Raw genomic sequence first — 16,575 nt, 5'->3', positions numbered from 1 at the left:
TTAGTGGCGGCGCACACGCCCCGGGCGACCGCGGGAGGTCGAGTGGGCCCATTTCATTTTTGACATGACTCCGCGCCGGGCGCCCCTCAAAGGTGGGCGTCTGTGTTTTTATAGCAACCCAAACCTTCTGTCCGACGGCAGGCTTTAATCCTGCGTCACCCACCACGCATCCCATCCACGCACTCGCTCAGAAGCACAGGCGCCGCGGACAAAAGGGGCCAGAGGCCACCGGGCACCAAGAAGGGGGGGCTATTTTTAGGGCGGCCTGAGCAGCTGCCGCCTGACACATGTCGCCATGTGGCTCTGAGGACAGAGTCAGCATTGTTTGCTCCAGTGAGAGAATGGCGTACGAGCGTGTGAGCGTGCGTCCGTGTGCGGCGGGACATGCCTGGAAACCGTAAAAGGCCTCGCACACGCCTCGCACACGCCGTCAACGCCGGCCTGGCGTGTCGCACGTCAAAGAGCACGCGAGGGAACGCCGAGGTGTGGCGTGCCACAAGATGATCCGGTTGCCGTTTGCTGAAACAGCTGCTGTTTTTTTTTGAGACGTCTCCATCTTTTACCTCCTTTCCGTCATCTTCCTCAGCTCCATCCTCATGATTTTGCCTCGGGCGACGGCTTGCAGCAGCGTCAGAACTTTAGCCAGACGTTCATCCCTCATTTCCTCCAAGTGGCCCAGCAGACCGGCCTTGAAGAAGACCTGCAGTCCAGCAAAAATGCGTCATAATTATCATAATAATAGCTGACGAGTCATGGTGCCTTCATGGTGCCTTGTACCTTAGTGTGTCCAAATCTATACTGGTTATGGTCGATATCCAAGGACGCCAGCAGCTTCTCTGCTCCTTTCCTGCTGTCCACAAACTTATCATCTGGGATGGCTTGGGGGTTCAGGATACGGTAGCTGCATGAATGCAACACAAGGGTTTCAGTCATTTCATGTACAATCATGTCTAGCATATATGTATGTAAAATAATGTCTAACATATATGTATGTAGAATAATGTCTAGCATATATGTAGAATAATGTCTAGCATATATGTAGAATAATGTCTAGCATATATGTAGAATAATGTCTAGCATATATGTATGTAAAATAATGTCTAGCATATATGTATGTAAAATAATGTCTAGCATATATGTAGAATAATGTCTAGCATATATGTAGAATAATGTCTAGCATATATGTAGAATAATGTCTAGCATATATGTACAATGATGTCTAGCATATATGTAGAATAATGTCTAGCATATATGTAGAATAATGTCTAGCATATATGTAGAATGATGTCTAGCATATATGTAGAATGATGTCTAGCATATATGTAGATTAATGTCTAGCATATATGTATGTAGAATAATGTCTAGCATATATGTAGAATAATGTCTAGCATATATGTAGAATAATGTCTAGCATATATGTAAAATAATGTCAAGCATATATGTAGAATAATGTCTAGCATATATGTAGAATAATGTCTAGCATATATGTAAAATAATGTTGAGCATATATGTAGAATGATGTCTAGCATATACGTATGTAGAATAATGTCTAGCATATATGTATGTAGAATAATGTCTAGCATATATGTATGTAAAATAATGTCTAGCATACATGTATGTAGAATAATGTCTAGCATATATGTAGAATAATGTCTAGCATACATGTATGTAGAATAATGTGTAGCATATATGTAGAATAATGTCTAGCATATATGTATGTAGAATAATGTCTAGCATATATGTAGAATAATGTCTAGCATATATGTATGTAGAATAATGTCTAGCATATATGTAGAATAATGTCTAGCATATATGTAGAATAATGTCTAGCATATATGTAGAATAATGTCTAGCATATATGTAGAATAATATCTAGCATATATGTAAAATAATGTCTAGCATATATGTAGAATGATGTCTAGCATGTACGTAAAATAATGTCCAGCATATATGTAAAATAATGTCCAGCATATACATATATATAGTCATATACTCTACATTGAATACATTCTTACAAAATCCATAAATTAAAGAAAAAGCTTCCAAAGTTGTTGAAATGCACATTTTATGAAACTCAGTAACTAACAACAAGTTCTCTTCCACGATGGCGGTCTTCACGTACGCCTCGACCTTGCCTTAAAGGTCACCCTGCATAAGTACACCTCCTAGCGCTAGCGTACGAGCCGACATTTTGGACATTCCACAATTCATGATGAACAGCGGGGGTGTCCACAGTGCCGCCCGGGGGGTATTTACCACCCTTGGCACATTCTAAAAATACAATTACTGTAAACGAGGGTAGGAATACGGGAATCTTTTTATCAAAATAAAGTCAAAATATTAGTTGAATATTGTAAATATATGAATAATATTAGGAGGGACCGTTCTTATGAAAACAAAGTTGTGTTGTAATTATACAAGAAGTCATATGATGAGGAAAAATACAAAGATTTTTTATTTTTATTTTAGAATAGATTACAATAGAAGGAAAAGCACACATAATTAAAATAACATTATTAAATACTAATAAATATACAATTTTAAAATCACCTTAGGAGCATAATACTGAAATATGAAATAAAAAATATTGTTTTTTAAAAGTCATAACATCATGAAGAACAAACAAAATAAGACTGTAAGTTTTGGAAAATTATGCTAAGAAAAATATTATGGAAATGAAGTCATAGTGTTATGAGAAAAAATATTGCAAGAAAAAAATGTACCTATGTAATGTATAATGTATAAATGAGGAAGAAAGTGTGAAAAAAATGGAGAAATTAATTATTGTTAAAATTAGGGCTGCAACTAATAATTATTTTAATAACCAAATAATCAGTCAATTTAATGTTCTGTTAAAAATAATATCACATCATGAAAAATGTCCAAATGCTTCACAAAAACACGAAATGGACAGAAAAATATAATCATGTTCATTGTCTTAGTCCGTGGATGTGAAGCTGAGTGGCTGAGTGATGGGTTAGCATGCTGCTCGGAATAATGGAGTGATGGGTTAGCATGCTGCTCGGAATAATGGAGTGATGGGTTAGCTTGCTGCTCGGAATAATGGAGTGATGGGTTAGCTTGCTGCTCGGAATAATGGAGTGATGGGTTAGCTTGCTGCTCGGAATAATGGAGTGATGGGTTAGCTTGCTGCTCGGAATAATGGAGTGATGGGTTAGCTTGCTGCTCGGAGTAATGGAGTGATGGGTTAGCTTGCTGCTCGGAGTAATGGAGTGATGGTTTAGCTTGCTGCTCGGAATAATGGAGTGATGGTTTAGCTTGCTGCTCGGAATAATGGAGTGATGGGTTAGCTTGCTGCTCGGAATAATGGAGTGATGGGTTAGCTTGCTGCTCGGAGTAATGGAGTGATGGGTTAGCTTGCTGCTCGGAATAATGGAGTGATGGGTTAGCTTGCTGCTCAGAATAATGGAGTGATGGGTTAGCTTGCTGCTCGGAGTAATGGAGTGATGGGTTAGCTTGCTGCTCGGAATAATGGAGTGATGGGTTAGCTTGCTGCTCGGAATAATGGAGTGATGGGTTAGCCTGCTGCTCGGAATAATGGAGTGATGGGTTAGCTTGCTGCTCGGAATAATGGAGTGATGGGTTAGCTTGCTGCTCGGAATAATGGAGTGATGGGTTAGCTAGCTGCTCGGAATAATGGAGTGATGGGTTAGCTTGCTGCTCGGAATAATGGAGTGATGGGTTAGCTTGCTGCTCGGAATAATGGAGTGATGGGTTAGCTTGCTGCTCGGAGTAATGGAGTGATGGGTTAACTTTTTGTGACATGTCGGCCAGTAAAAATAGACCCAATGTATTTAGTTTTTATATGCGAGTGTTGCTATTTTAATATCATAAAATCGTTCTTACCGTTGCTTAAACTCGGCGTAGAGGATGCGGTTGGGAAAGCCCTTTCTGCAGATCCTGATGCCCTCCAGCACCCCGTTGCAGCGGAGCTGGTGCAGCACCAGAAAGGAGTCCATGATCCCTGCAGGTTTGAAGTTAGATCGGCCTGACAAAGCCAAGGGTGACTAAGCCGAGCCTACCTGGCGTCTTGGTCTCGTTGGGGATGATGCAGCGCACAAAGTGAGGCTGGGTGCTGCGCAGGTTCGTCATCAGCTTGTTCAGATTTTCCTGAATGGAATAAAACGAGGAATGAGGTAAAAAGAAAATAACTTTTTTGGAATAAATGTAGAAAAGTTGTGAGACTGACGCAAAGTGGGAGGAGTCAGCACAGACTTAAAGTGATGTTCATGTGATCAATGCCCTAAACATCACTGCAAGTCTTAACTGCCTCCATCCCAGAGCTCCTCTGATGGCCGCCATCCTTCCCAGCCTAAGCACGGCTGAAATGCAACAGCACACCTTGTGAAGCTGAGACACGGTCTGGAAGGAGGCGGCCTTCTTCCTCTTCTCCTTGCCGCCCGTCTTCGGATCTGACAAGCGAAGGTCAGCACAGGGATGACGTTGAGCGGCCTTTGGAGAAGCGTGCCACACAAGTCTACCTGAATCCGAGCCAATGTAGTTCTCATAGAGCGAGGCCAGCAGCTTGTTGGACGACTTCTGGAAACACGCCACCACCGTCTCATTCAGTGGGTCTTTGTTTTTGTCCAACCAGCCAATGATGTTGTACGGCACCTGCCAGGTGAATCCAATGTTAAGTACTCAAGTCAATCAGTCAGTGAACGCAGCTTCCCGTCAACTCACCACTCCCGCGTAGTGCACCAGCTCGAAGTGGGACTCGTACTTGCGCTTCTTGTCCGGCCGTGGCTTTTGGAAATTGGGCGACTTGCCGATGTGATTGTCGTACATCTTGGCTTTGAAGCTGCTGTCCGTGGCTTTGGGGAACATGCACTCCTCCTCCAGGATGGACATGATGCCGAGAGGCTGCAGGGACCACCACAGATTCATCACAGATGGACATTCATTATGATTCGTTAGGACTAAGAACGTTAGTTCTTAGTTCTTAGTCATAGAACATTTGAATCACACTTTAAACCGTGTTATTACCAGCGAAGGCATCATCTAGTTTGAGGTCAATTTTCTCGTTTTCAGTGTTTTGTCCATCATACTTAAATGTAGCGAAGTGTATATCCGAAGGGAATGATGGGAATATCCATGTCATGTTTTTATTTATCTTCCTCTTTATTTACACACCTGCTCTTTTTGTGATGTTTGCAGTGTCCCTGAATGCATCTCGTGTTTTTGTACGCATGTCTGTGAGTACGTATATGACGTTGTAAAAGAGGCCTGGGTGGGGACGCTCCACGGTGCTAACATGCTAATGTGGAGGCGTGCTAGCTCTCGTGTCCATGTGTTAATTACATACCAAAATGTGATGTAATTAATGAAAAAAAAGTGCTATTTTTGACAGTAGAAAAAAATCATCCTGATGATAAAAGGACTCATCTACCTTCTCAATGAGATCAATGCAGGCTTGAAGGTCCAGGCCGAAGTCAATGAAGGTCCATTCAATGCCCTCCTTCTTGTACTCCTCCTGCTCCAGGATGAACATGTGATGGTTGAAGAACTGTTGCAGTTTCTCGTTGGTGAAGTTGATGCACAGCTGCTCGAAGCTGTTGAGCTGCAATGAAGCACGAAAAGGAGACCTCACACAAAGAGTCCAGCAGAGTCCACACTAGAGACGCTTCCATCTATCAGAATCAGGCTCCTTTACGTGAAAAATCACACAACGCCGCAGCGATCCATGTCCTGCCTTAACTAACATCTCACACTTTACTCCACAGTCCTGGAAGATCCGTATCGGCACTATTAAAGCCTGATCGGAGCATCCCGGGTCCACACCACCCACAAAAACTTACGTCAAAGATCTCAAAACCAGCGATGTCCAGGACTCCTATGAAGAACTGGCGAGGCAGCGAGGTGTACAGGGTCCTGTTGATCCTTCCCACCAGCCATTTGAACATGCGGTCGTACGTGGCTTTGGCCAGCGCGCCGACAGCATAGTTAACCTACACACACACACACACACACGCACACACACACACACATTGAGAAGGGTGCAGCTGTCATTCACACTTATAGCATCAGTTGCTTGGAGACCAGCGAGTGTATTGATGGAGTGAGGATTATGATCGTCCATCATGATGTGTGTGTGTGTGTGTGTGTGTGTGTGTCCTCACCTGTTCAACATTCTGCCCCTTCACCACATACTCATTGCCCACTTTCACTCTGGGGTGAAGGAGGCCTTTGATGAGGTCGGCTGAGCTGACCCCCATCAGGTAGGAGGCCTTGTCCGCACCTAACCAAAACAGCAACACATCACACGACTCGTCTTTCACACTTTGGCTCTCATTCTGCGTCCACTGTGGACTCTCACTCTCGGTGCCATCGGCCTCCGCCTGCTCCTCACGCTGCTTCTGCTTGAACTTCATGTTGCCGAAGTGCATTATGGCGCCCACTATTTTATAGCAGCCGTACTTCTCGTCGGGCAGGAAGCCCAGGATGTCCATGGCGTGCTGCGGAAAGACCCACAAAGATTACCTGGTGGAGCCCAACAAGGAATATCACAGAAGATCTGATCTCTTACATCAGTGGCCATCAGCTCCTGTCCATCGTCCAGGTTCTCCACAGTGGTCACCCCCTGGGAGCAGAAGTGGTAGTCGTACGGGTTGGAGGACACCAGCAGCATATCTACAACAAAGAATATCATATTTCACATCATACACTCCAAAGTTATGAAAGTCAATAAAACAATGAAGGACCCACCTAAGAGTTCTGGTTTCTTCTGAGACATGATCTGGTAGTAGATGTGGTAGCTCCTCTCGCCCGGCTGCTGGAAAATAACTCTGGATTTTTCCAGAAGATCTGAGGAGCAGACGATCACAAAGGAGGAAGTAATAAAAAATAAAAACATAATAAATAAAAGTAACTTACATATGTCGATGTCAGCAGAAGCCAGTTTTCCCGTAGGGCCGAAGTGAATCCTGATAAATTTCCCCTGAATGAAATAATGATAAGTTATGAAGACAATAATAAAAACTATTCATTATGAAATCAATATTTTTCGAGTCCTCACAAAACGGGATGAGTTGTCATTCCTCAGAGTTTTGGCATTCCCAAAGGCCTCCATGGCAGGGTTGGCCTCGATGATTTGGTCTTCCAAGGTCCCCTGGAAGACAGGCATAATGTAAAGGCGCCCCGCCCCGATGCATGAGCGACTCTTAGACGGACGCCACTCACCCCCGTCTTGGTGGCAGGACCCTGCTGCTGGGAAGACAAAGCAAACGGAGCGTGAGCGTGGCATCGTGATCATGCTGCTCTCAACCAAAACATTAGGAACTGGTGGTTCAAGCAATGTTTTACGTGATGAGGCGTGGGTGACAACATAGAAAAATCAAAAATGGAAGAAAAACTTTAGAAAATATCTGCAGCAAAAGAAAAATGAGAGGGGATAGAAAAAGAATCGAAAATGTCAAAGGGGGCTGCACAGCACATGAGGTTGGAGACATGAATGGAATCGGTTACGTATGGGAATACGATAAAGGATTCCTGCTGGGAAAAAAGGAAACAAAATGCAGCAAAAAAAATCCAAATAAAAAGGACTGCAAAAGGGAAAAAGGGAGGAGAGGAACCAAAATATGTGTTGCCATGTTGGCCTTACTGCTTTCTTAGCAGATGCTTCCCCGAGAGCTGCCACAATGGCAAAATACTGAATGACACGTTTCGTGTTGACAGTTTTGCCAGCACCGGATTCTCCGCTAGTGTGAAAAATAACAGGTGAAAAGAGGAAAGAGAACTAGCAAAAGAAAAGCAAAAAAAAATGTCAAAAAGGAAAAATACCTTTATGAATTGCCAGCTCATGTACATATCATTAATGTTGTTTTTTTTTTAAAAGTGAATTTCTCGATAGAAATGTTTGTAGATACGTACGTGATGAGCATGGACTGGTTCTCCCGATCTGAAAGAGACACAATTTTGTCTTATTGATATGATTGTGTGTTGTATACTATGTAGTATACTATGTAGTATACTATGTTGTATACTATGTTGTATACCAGGGGTGCTCATTAAGTCGATCGCGGAGGTGGTACTGGTCGATCGCTGGTCGATCGCGGCGTGACATTAAAAAAATATCATCCCAGCATCAATGCCGTCACTTGATTGATATACAGGGCAGCCATTCAGATGACAACTGAATGTTGCCCTTCGGGCGACCAATCAAATCAAACAACGTCTCTAAGTGCAGCAGAACTTACGATGTCAGCCTATCATCCATCCCCGTTACTTGATTGACATACAGGACAACCAGTCAGATGACAACTGAATTTTGACCTTTAGGTCACCGCTCATGCGTAAACAACGATGCAAAGTGCTAAGCTAGTCGGCGAATTGCGTCAGATTTTAAGCCCTCGCTAAAGTTTATGGTCACTAAAATGAGTGAAGGAGCTGGACCAAGTAAAAAGGCAAAAACTGGACCAAGTAAAAAGGCAAAAAACATATCACTTCCATACGGATATGGAATATTATACGGATATTATGATACGGATATTATCCATGACTGATAAACATTTGGAAGTGTGCTTGAGGCTGGCTATCAGCAGCTACTGTCCGGACTATGCATCCCTGGCTGGTTCAATTCAGTGCAAGTCATCAAAGTAAACTCAGGTAATTACAAAAAATGTTAATAGTTAATTATGTGTGTTTTGCAATATTGGCTCATTTGGTTATGTAAGGTACATCAACATACATTGTACGTACAAATAATCCTCAATACATTTGAAAATAAATAGATGTTTTGCATTTTTGTAGTGGGTAGATCATTTTGACTCGGTCATTTTAAAAGTAGCTCGCATGCTGAAAAAGTGTGAGCACCCCTGTCGTATACTATGTCGTATACTATGTCGTATACTATGTCGTGTGTGTGTGAGCACTCACTACGCAGCATGTCATTGTAGGCATTATCTGCGATGGAGTAGATGTGCGGCGGCGCCTCAGAGCGGCGTTTGCCTTTGTAGGCGGCAACCACGGGGGGCGTGTAGACCGGCAGCCATTTGTACGGGTTCACCGTAACGCAGAAGAGGCCCGAGTATGTCTGAGGTGACACCGAAAGGTCAGTAAAGGTCGCAGGCGTTGGGGTTGAGCATACTCACGTAGATCATCCAGGACGAGTAGCGTCTGCGTAGGTTGTAGAGGACGGAGGCCTCGTTGAGGTGCGTCAACATGGCCATGTCTTCTATCATGTCGTACTTGGGTGGGTTCATCTGCTGGATGTCGCCATCCCTCACGGTCCGCGTCTGTGAAAACACGACAAGGATGAAGCGCCGGAAGAACAATAAGTGGGATTCTTGTTCCGTGCGGAATACCTTCCCATCTTTGGTCTGAACGATGACTTTGTCACCAGCCAGCTCCTTGATCTCAATTTCGATGTACGCTTCTTTCTCATCAGGGATCCACGCTCGCTTCTTGCCTACAAGACAGAGGAAAGGGCAAATTATTATTTTTAATAATGGAAAAAAAAGTGTTATTGGCTGCTGGTGATAATATTCCAATAATCCACACTCAGACAGAATTGGTATAGAAAATAGATGCATAAACATGTGTATTAAAATATGAATCCATCATCTTATATGGAGTATTTTGTATGTTAAAGTACAAAACAGGTTGATAATAGGGTTCAATGAAAGAATCATACTATCATACTGTCTATTAATATAAAATATGTTAATTGTTAATGTAAATGTTCATCATTAGAGTACAACAAACCAAATGTCTTTCTTTTAGCAGTCATTTCCTCCATCTTCTTTTCTAATTTTTAAAAATCAGGCCAAACTGCATGTTTATTTCCTCAATACTTCCCCGTGAAATACCGCGGAAGGAGGCCTACCGTCGAACGGGATGGTTTGCAGCGCCAACTGCTCCAGTTCGGACTTGCGTAAAAACGGCGCCGCTTCACCGAACTCCTTCACGTCGAAATGAGACATGGCTCCGACTCCTCACCGGGCCCGGGCAGACAGACGGCTGGGGGCGAGACTTCCATGCAAATGCAATAAAGCAGGTTAGGATTAAATCACCACTACCGTTGACTTTTACGCGCTTGAGGTGCAAATCAAACGCGTAAAAGTCAACCCAAAGTATGAAAATACGCTCCAAACTGTGACACAACGCTACGTCAGAAGAAGAAATAACCAATCTCTAAAACAGGAGCAAGAAAGATGAATAAAAGGCGTCGGCATCGCGCCTTAGCGAGGAGACAAGCCGTGCGTAAAAGTGGAACCTACCAAAGGAAATGCGCAAAGTCGCCCGCTGACGAGGAAATAACAGCAGGGCGAGAAGTGGCGTCCTTTATAGTGCGTGGCCAAGGTCACGGTCAGTGGACATTTGTCCCTCATTAGTTTACGCCGCCTCCTCCGGCGCCCATTGGTGCGGAGCTGCCGTCTCAATTGACACAAAAGGAAAGCCACGTTTTTGTCATTGCCGGCTATTTTTGCAGCCCGCTTATTAACACCGAGAGAGGACATGGCGGCATCCCCGTGGATGTGGAAACGTCGTCCACTCCTGCAACTGGAAGTCAAATCGCGGTGACGTCATTAGCACGTGAAGCATTGAAAACGCCATGGAGTCATCTCGTTCTGAGGAACTTTTATGTTTGGATGTTTGCTATTGTGCCTCCATGGCCTCCACGAGGATGCAACCTTAGAGGAGATTATTTCAGGAGCTGTGCGGCATTAAACAAGCGTCTATAAATACGCCAGCTTTTATTAATAGAGAGAAAGATGGCGTGGGCGGCACCTACAAACAAACCTACAAACAAGGTGCGCCTCAACGGTTTGTAAGTCACACATGGGAGTGCCGATATGGAATAAACGGATTGGGAATGTGACTCCAAGGATCGCCGTTTGGGCCTCGGATGTGTTAGACGAGCACACGTGTTTTTTGTCTTTCATTTACGGGGTCATTTCATGGCGGCCCTCGTACGCTGGCTCTCCTGGATCTGACCTTGAGAGCAAGGGGAGAGGTTGGTATGGGAGCGGGGTGACAGTGCAGCTTGGGGGGGCGGTGGGGGGGTGTAGTACAGGCTCTCAGAATAGACAAAGCCAGAGCCCAGCATTCCACATCGAGACCCGGACGCCGCGGATTCTTCCAAAAGTAGCAAAACGAACCCGTGCGGGCGTTGGTGAGCCGCCTGGACACAGTTAGTGTCTCAAAATGGCCGCCTTTTGTTGTTGATGGCGTTATCTGCGTTGCCGTGGCAGACGCTGAGGTGTCGCCGTGATGGCTGAAACTTTGCGAGATATCGAGGGGGCCGGCGCTATTCTGGGACCGAGGCTTCTTCAGAGAGGCTGCTTTATGTTCTATGTCACTCGCTGCAGCGTTTCAAACGCTGGCATGCTGATAACACATGCGGGGCCGCATGAATCCGCAAAGTCCCCAGAGCTACTGGCTTGAAATAAGTGTGTAAACACACACAGATACACAAACACGCAGCGCTAGCGGCGCCCCCCCTACCCCGGCACATCTCTCCGCAACAGCTGACTTCTGCAGGCTTCTCCTTACGTCCCCAGTGTTCTTCAAAATCATTTACGCTAATGTGGCCGGGTCTGGCTACGCTCCTGTTTTCCCGATTGGACATTTGCGCAGGTTCCGGTTACCTTCTCGGATAAAACAAATGGAGTCGAGTCCGGCTGAGCGGTAGGCCAGACCTCCACGCCTCCATTCTGGGGATCGGGCCCGGCTGTCATGTTGGTGATGTGCAAGCCCGAGGACGACATTTTGGGCATCAAGACTTGATCTGTGGGCCGCTGACAGTTGTTTTAGATCGTCATGCGCCAAATGCCTGCGGGATTAGGCGGGGAGATGGAGAGAGATTGGGAATTACGGCCGCAGTCGTTTTCATCAGCGCTTAATCGCTCTTGACGCAGCCCAACTCCATCTCCGCGTCGGACCCGTGCACAGGTGCCGGCGCTGATCACCAGGTCAAATACCAAAAATCAAAAATGCAACTGCTGCTGCTGCCTTTCAAAATATCTTGTCAACATTCCATGGCTGTCAAGTACAATCAAACCTCCATTTTGTTGGACAATATTGCACGTTGCGTACGAGTCCATTCGCCCTGTCCCGTTTTGTCCTACTAAACAGACGGCCCAAATAAAGTCCAAATAGAGTCCATGCATTTCTTTGTTGCATGTGACTGCAAAATAACCCACCATGGGGCCACACTTTGGTAAAGAGGGTAAAGAACATATAGAACACATAGAACATATTATCCTCTGTATATGTGTTGATATTTTGGCTTTCCGGGACAGATTCATTGTATGGACATTATTCCCTGAGGGAAAAATTGCCTTGGTTTATGTTGAAACTTTTGGAATGAATTCATAAGAAAAACTGAGGTAAAACTATATTCCATTTATTTATCTTTGATACAAATAAAAGTATCTAGACACTTATTGTCAAATGTTTTCACCTGAAAAGTAAGGATATGTAAAATAATTATACAAAGATATATAATATATAATATATAAATATATATAATAATAAAATCACCTGAAAAGTAAGGATATGTAAAATAATTATACAAAGATATATAATATATAAATATACATAATAATAATAATACAATAATACAAAATGTAATAAAGGTTCATTAAACATATGTTTAATGACCTTTTATGACAATTTTTTATTTTCATTTTAATAATAATAATAATAACAATAATAATACAAAATGTATAAAAGTTCATTAAACATATATGTTTAATGACCTTTTATTACATTTTGTATTATTATTACAAAATGTAATAAAATGTAATAAAAGTTCATTAAACATATATGTTTAATGACCTTTTATTACATTTTGTATTATTATAACATATTATATAACATATTCATTAAACATATATGTTTAATGAACTGTTATTACATTTTGTATTATTATTTGGCCTTGTCATGCATATTTGTCCCTTTTGACCAAAAGTTATAAGCAACAAACAATACTTGAGTTTTTTGGAGATACGTGCTTCTGGATGGACGGCACCGAACAGGTTTTTCATGTCTCGTATAACTCAAGGTTATAACTCAAGAAATAAATATCACAACGCCCCCGAAGAATAAAAAGGTCGGTGAGGCTGCGTTTGGATCAAAGCATTCATCGCCGGCGGGTATTTCTGTAATCGCCCCGTGCCGTAACCACAATGCCTTGCAGCGCTGCTGTGGGCTCAGGTCTTAGCCGCCGGGTCATCGCAGTGGAGACGGGCTGGCGCGTGGCACAAACACACCCTAAAGCCCCAATTATCCCCCCCGCCTCGAGACACACAGGCCGGCTAATCAGCGTTGTAGCTATTAGCCCGTGGCTCCAGACAATAGCCACATCTCTCATTGTCGTCTGAGTCAGTCGGCCCGGCCCGGCTTGCACGGCCAGACCCGCCCTCACTATGCACGGCCGCCCTCAGCTGTCTTTCTATTTCAGGACGACGGAGGCATACCTCGACCCAGCTGGGGCAGCGGAGACAATGGACATGCCGCCTTATCCAAACATAGGCCCGCAGACAATCTGACGCACTCCAGGATCTTAGAGGGAGCCTCATCGCGCCAATAAAACCCAGGGAAAGAGTTAACAAGGCTGCATACACATGCTGTACGTTATGATTGATGGGAACGTCGTAGTCCGTCTCCACTCTGTTAAATCACATGCCAGTATATCACTTACATGTTTTTGTGACACCGTACGTCACCTTTAGGACGCTGACAGTCGCATCTACTGTATAGATATGCTCCATTCACACACATGCACTTTATGCATTGGAGATGCTAAAACCGATCCATTATATGTCAATATAATGGATATATACATGCATAAAAGCTAACTAACTAACTAGTGGAATATATCTAATTCAGGGGTGCTCACACTTTTTCAGCATGCGAGCTACTTTTAAAATGACCGAGTCAAAATGATCTACCCACTACAAAAATGCAAAACATCTATTTATTTTCAAATGTATTGAGGATTATTTGTACGTACAATGTATGTTGATGTACCTTACATAACCAAATGAGCCAATATTGCAAAACACACATAATTAACTATTAACATTTTTTGTAATTACCTCCACATTACTCCACATTTCCCTTCTTTGGTACTGCGATGGTAGAATGGCATATGAGGCAAACGCACTTTGAAAAAGACATTGTGAAAAAAAAGTCCACCTCCCATTCCGTATGGAAGTGATATGTTTTTGCCTTTTTACTTGGTCCAGCTCCTTCACTCATTTTAGTGACCATAAACTTTAGCGAGGGCTTAAAATCTGACGCAATTTTCCGACTAGCTTAGCACTTTGCATCGTTGTTTACGCATGAGCGGTGACCTAAAGGTCAAAATTCAGTTGTCATCTGACTGGTTGCCCTGTATATCAATCAAGTGACGGCATTGATGCTGGGATGATATTTTTATAATGTCACGCCGCGATCGACCAGCGATCGACCAGTACCACCTCCGCGATCGACCGGTAGATCGCGATCGACTTAATGAGCACCCCTGATCTAATTCATTAAGAGATATGTTGTATAGCCCTCAGTAATAGTCAGGTAACAAAAGAACCTTCAATTTATTGATATGATTCTTTTGAGGTTCATTTTACCATTTTTAGAAATTGAAATCGAGGAGTATAGTGACAAAAAAAAAGCCTACACGCCCACACCAAAAGTATTAAAACCAACATTTTCATGTATGAGGAAGCCTAAGAAGGTAACCAAGACATGAGAAGCAAATTTGATGGTAACTTATTGTTTCGTTAACACAAGAGATGACACCAAAAAAAGCTAACACATGAGGAAGGTTAACTCGTTCAAACCTTTCAGTAGCGGCCATTTTAGACCATTTTGGCAGATTTTTCATGCCATACAGAATATTGTGTTCTACGGCGATATAAACAAGGAACCTACCAAAACAAAGATTAGACTTGCATCTTTCATATGACGAAAAAGGGCGTGTCTACCTTTTTCTGTTGTGCTTTAATCAGCAGTAAAAACTAACTGGAGGTCATTTCAGCTTAGAATAGGGAAGAAAAACACCTTCACAACATGGACAACACAAAAAGGGTAGTTTTACGTGGAAATAACAATATATTGACAAATATAACACCATGAACTATTTACAATTTTGACATTTGGAACATGTGTAGCATGGGTTAAAATTTCCCTACGTAACGTAACGTACATGCTACACTCCTCCACGCTCGCTCACTTCCTTCTTGCTGTTGGGTGTGTTTTTATAGGCAAAGCATCCATGCCAGGCTCTTATCAAATGCTCTTCTGCCACCTTGTGGCTTAAAACTGCTGGAAAAGTCTTTCGGAGACAGTTTTCCGTTTTTTTTTTTTTTTTAAATGTATAATACATCTTTGCCATTGAATGAGTTAATATGCAGAAAGCCATGAAAAATGTCAGCAGTTTGGACACCCCTAATCTACCCTGTTCAGGGTCCCGGATGAGCTGAAGCCTATCCCAGCTGACTTTCCTGGACTGTCTGCCAGTCAATCACACAAAGTCTTGTCCGTCTTCCATCAAGAGATGTTTGCTGTCCGTCCAATGAGAGCGCCTGACAGACGTTTAGGATGCAGATGGCCAGCTCGTGTTCATCGTAACCGTCTCTTCGTTAACCCAGGGCCCCCCGGGGGCCTTGCTACTTCATTCCTACACGTGTGCACGTGCATTTTCTCACCTGTCATTCTTGGCAACTGTTCGAATACCAAGTTGAAGTGAACTGAAACAATGGGCGCACAGGGGAAACTTAACTTTAAAAGTTATTTAAAAATCACTCCTGTTGCCGCAGTAACAATGAATGTGATTTGTATCAACCTAAGAACCGCTTTAAAATGCAAATCCATCAGTGTCCAGGGGTATTATCTTCATACTTTAAGATACCCTTTCATAAACAACCATATGACCACATACAGGAAGTACAAATGGTGGGCAAATGGTGTTATTTTAATTCAGCGGTTTTCAAACTGGGGGTGACGGGGCTCCCATAAACTCTTCAGAAATGTTCAGAATGTTCCACACACTACTTGCTACATTTAATCAGATTTAAACGATCTATAATTACATTCCTCCCTTGTTTATCACGGTTAATTGGTTCCAGACTCGAGCGTGGTAAGTGAACTTCCACAAAGTAGGTTTCAAGATTAATAAATATAATTTTTCATAGTTAGAGCCTGTTTATATCTTTAAAATTACGACTTTTCACTATGATACATGATATAGTCTTTGTTTACAAGCCATTACTGAAGTATTATGTCCAGGCTATGGCATTACTACGCTAGCATAGCATGCTACCGCGCAAACTAGTTAGACTCTCCAATTTTGTTACTCTAACTTAGGAAAGTGTTTGAAAATAAGAAGCCAGTATCTTACCAATTCCATATAGAAGAGTAGAAGAAGAACTGGGATGAGTAAGGAGTATAAGTGGCGTCGGACATTCCACGGCTGACAACATGACGTGTGAATGAAGGTAACCGTGATGTTATGTTATGGAACATTACTGACACCTAGTGGCCAGAATACTACACTGCTTTTCCAATGTTGATTGACAAGTACTAGTCCGTAGTCAGCCACAAAACAGA

The 16,575-nt window shown here is 43.1% G+C and overlaps 1 protein-coding gene across 1 annotated transcript in view; it reads right to left on the bottom strand.

Moving 5' to 3' along the window:
- The window catches only part of myh7ba (myosin, heavy chain 7B, cardiac muscle, beta a), a 26,213-nt gene extending 9,638 nt beyond the window's left edge, over positions 1 to 16,575 (bottom strand). Inside the window, exons 1-23 of the mRNA XM_058046132.1 lie at positions 16,367 to 16,575; positions 9,845 to 9,990; positions 9,324 to 9,427; positions 9,111 to 9,254; positions 8,896 to 9,052; positions 7,891 to 7,918; positions 7,622 to 7,718; positions 7,201 to 7,227; positions 7,037 to 7,129; positions 6,895 to 6,958; positions 6,727 to 6,825; positions 6,548 to 6,651; positions 6,338 to 6,476; positions 6,141 to 6,259; positions 5,820 to 5,969; positions 5,411 to 5,581; positions 4,705 to 4,884; positions 4,503 to 4,635; positions 4,363 to 4,433; positions 4,044 to 4,131; positions 3,868 to 3,985; positions 778 to 901; positions 564 to 700 (exon numbers count right to left, since the gene is read on the bottom strand). Of these exons, the coding sequence (XP_057902115.1) occupies positions 564 to 700; positions 778 to 901; positions 3,868 to 3,985; positions 4,044 to 4,131; positions 4,363 to 4,433; positions 4,503 to 4,635; positions 4,705 to 4,884; positions 5,411 to 5,581; positions 5,820 to 5,969; positions 6,141 to 6,259; positions 6,338 to 6,476; positions 6,548 to 6,651; positions 6,727 to 6,825; positions 6,895 to 6,958; positions 7,037 to 7,129; positions 7,201 to 7,227; positions 7,622 to 7,718; positions 7,891 to 7,918; positions 8,896 to 9,052; positions 9,111 to 9,254; positions 9,324 to 9,427; positions 9,845 to 9,941 (2,444 nt within the window). The 5' untranslated portion in view covers positions 9,942 to 9,990; positions 16,367 to 16,575. The remainder of the gene's footprint in view (positions 1 to 563; positions 701 to 777; positions 902 to 3,867; positions 3,986 to 4,043; positions 4,132 to 4,362; positions 4,434 to 4,502; positions 4,636 to 4,704; positions 4,885 to 5,410; positions 5,582 to 5,819; positions 5,970 to 6,140; positions 6,260 to 6,337; positions 6,477 to 6,547; positions 6,652 to 6,726; positions 6,826 to 6,894; positions 6,959 to 7,036; positions 7,130 to 7,200; positions 7,228 to 7,621; positions 7,719 to 7,890; positions 7,919 to 8,895; positions 9,053 to 9,110; positions 9,255 to 9,323; positions 9,428 to 9,844; positions 9,991 to 16,366) is intronic.

This window comes from Doryrhamphus excisus, chromosome 1 (assembly GCF_030265055.1).
Source record: "Doryrhamphus excisus isolate RoL2022-K1 chromosome 1, RoL_Dexc_1.0, whole genome shotgun sequence".
NCBI lineage: Eukaryota > Metazoa > Chordata > Actinopteri > Syngnathiformes > Syngnathidae > Doryrhamphus > Doryrhamphus excisus.
The sequence above is the reverse complement of the archived record's forward strand: the minus strand, read 5'-3'. Positions and strand labels throughout refer to the sequence as shown.